Raw genomic sequence first — 961 nt, 5'->3', positions numbered from 1 at the left:
GGTGTATGGGAGGGCCGCCCCAGGGTGGGGGGTGACTGGGGGGGGGGGTCTGACCCTGAGGTGTGGGGTGATGATTGTGGGTCTGGCCCTGAGGTGTGGGGTAACTTGGGGGGGGTCCGACCCTGAGGTGTGGGGTGATGAGTGTGGGTCTGCCCCTAAGGTGTGGGGATCCAACCCCAAGGTGTAGGGTGATGCGTGTGGGTCTGCCCCCGAGGTGTGGGGTGATGTGTGTGGGGATCCTCCTCCAAGCTGTGGGGTGACTTGGGGGGGGTCCGACCCCAAGGTGTGGGGTGATGCATGTAGGTCTGACCCCGAGGTGTGGGGGTCCGACCCCAAGGAGTGGGGTGACTTGGGGGCAGGGTCCAACCCCAAGGTGTGGGGTGATGCGTGTAGGTTTGACCCCGAGGTGTGGGGGTCTGACCCCGAGGTGTGGGATGACTCGGGGGGGGTCCGACCCCGAGGTGTGGGGTGCTGCGTGTGGGTCTGCCCCCGAGGTGTGGGGTGCGGGGGGTCAGGCCTGCCCGTCGGGCGGGGGGGGGGGGGTGGGCGCAGGCTGTGGGGCAGCCCCCCCCCGACCCCCCGGCTTTATGGGCGCGGGGCAATCGCTCACCAGTTAACCGGGTCACCAGTTAACCGGGCCAGTTAATCTTTGAGCCCGCAGCCCCGGCTCGGGGGGACGCTGCTGCCCGTGGGGGGCTGGGGGATGGCGGGGGCTGGGGACACCCCGCTGCAGCCCCCCCGGGCTGGGGACCCCCCACCCCGACCCCCGCGCTGGGGACCCCCGGCCGTGGGTGGCTGGTGGCCCTGGGCTTGTTGCGGGGACAAAGGGCCACCACGGTCCCTGGTGACCCTGCGGGACGGGGACACAGAGAGACCCCCCCAATGGGGACATGGAGAGACCCCCCCATGGGGACACGGCGCCCCGACGGCACGGTGAGGGGCTGGGGGGGGCGAGGGGGGG

The 961-nt window shown here is 71.5% G+C and overlaps 1 protein-coding gene across 1 annotated transcript in view; it reads right to left on the bottom strand.

The window, feature by feature from the left end:
- Positions 1–961, bottom strand: part of MIOX (myo-inositol oxygenase) — a 35,942-nt gene that overhangs the window by 3,261 nt on the left and 31,720 nt on the right. The window contains exon 2 of the mRNA XM_014961945.1: positions 759–850. Coding sequence (XP_014817431.1) covers positions 759–850 — 92 coding nt within the window. The remainder of the gene's footprint in view (positions 1–758; positions 851–961) is intronic.

This window comes from Calidris pugnax, unplaced genomic scaffold (genome assembly GCF_001431845.1).
Source record: "Calidris pugnax isolate Ruff unplaced genomic scaffold, ASM143184v1 scaffold459, whole genome shotgun sequence".
Lineage (NCBI taxonomy): Eukaryota > Metazoa > Chordata > Aves > Charadriiformes > Scolopacidae > Calidris > Calidris pugnax.
This window is presented reverse-complemented; position numbering and strand designations above follow the sequence as displayed.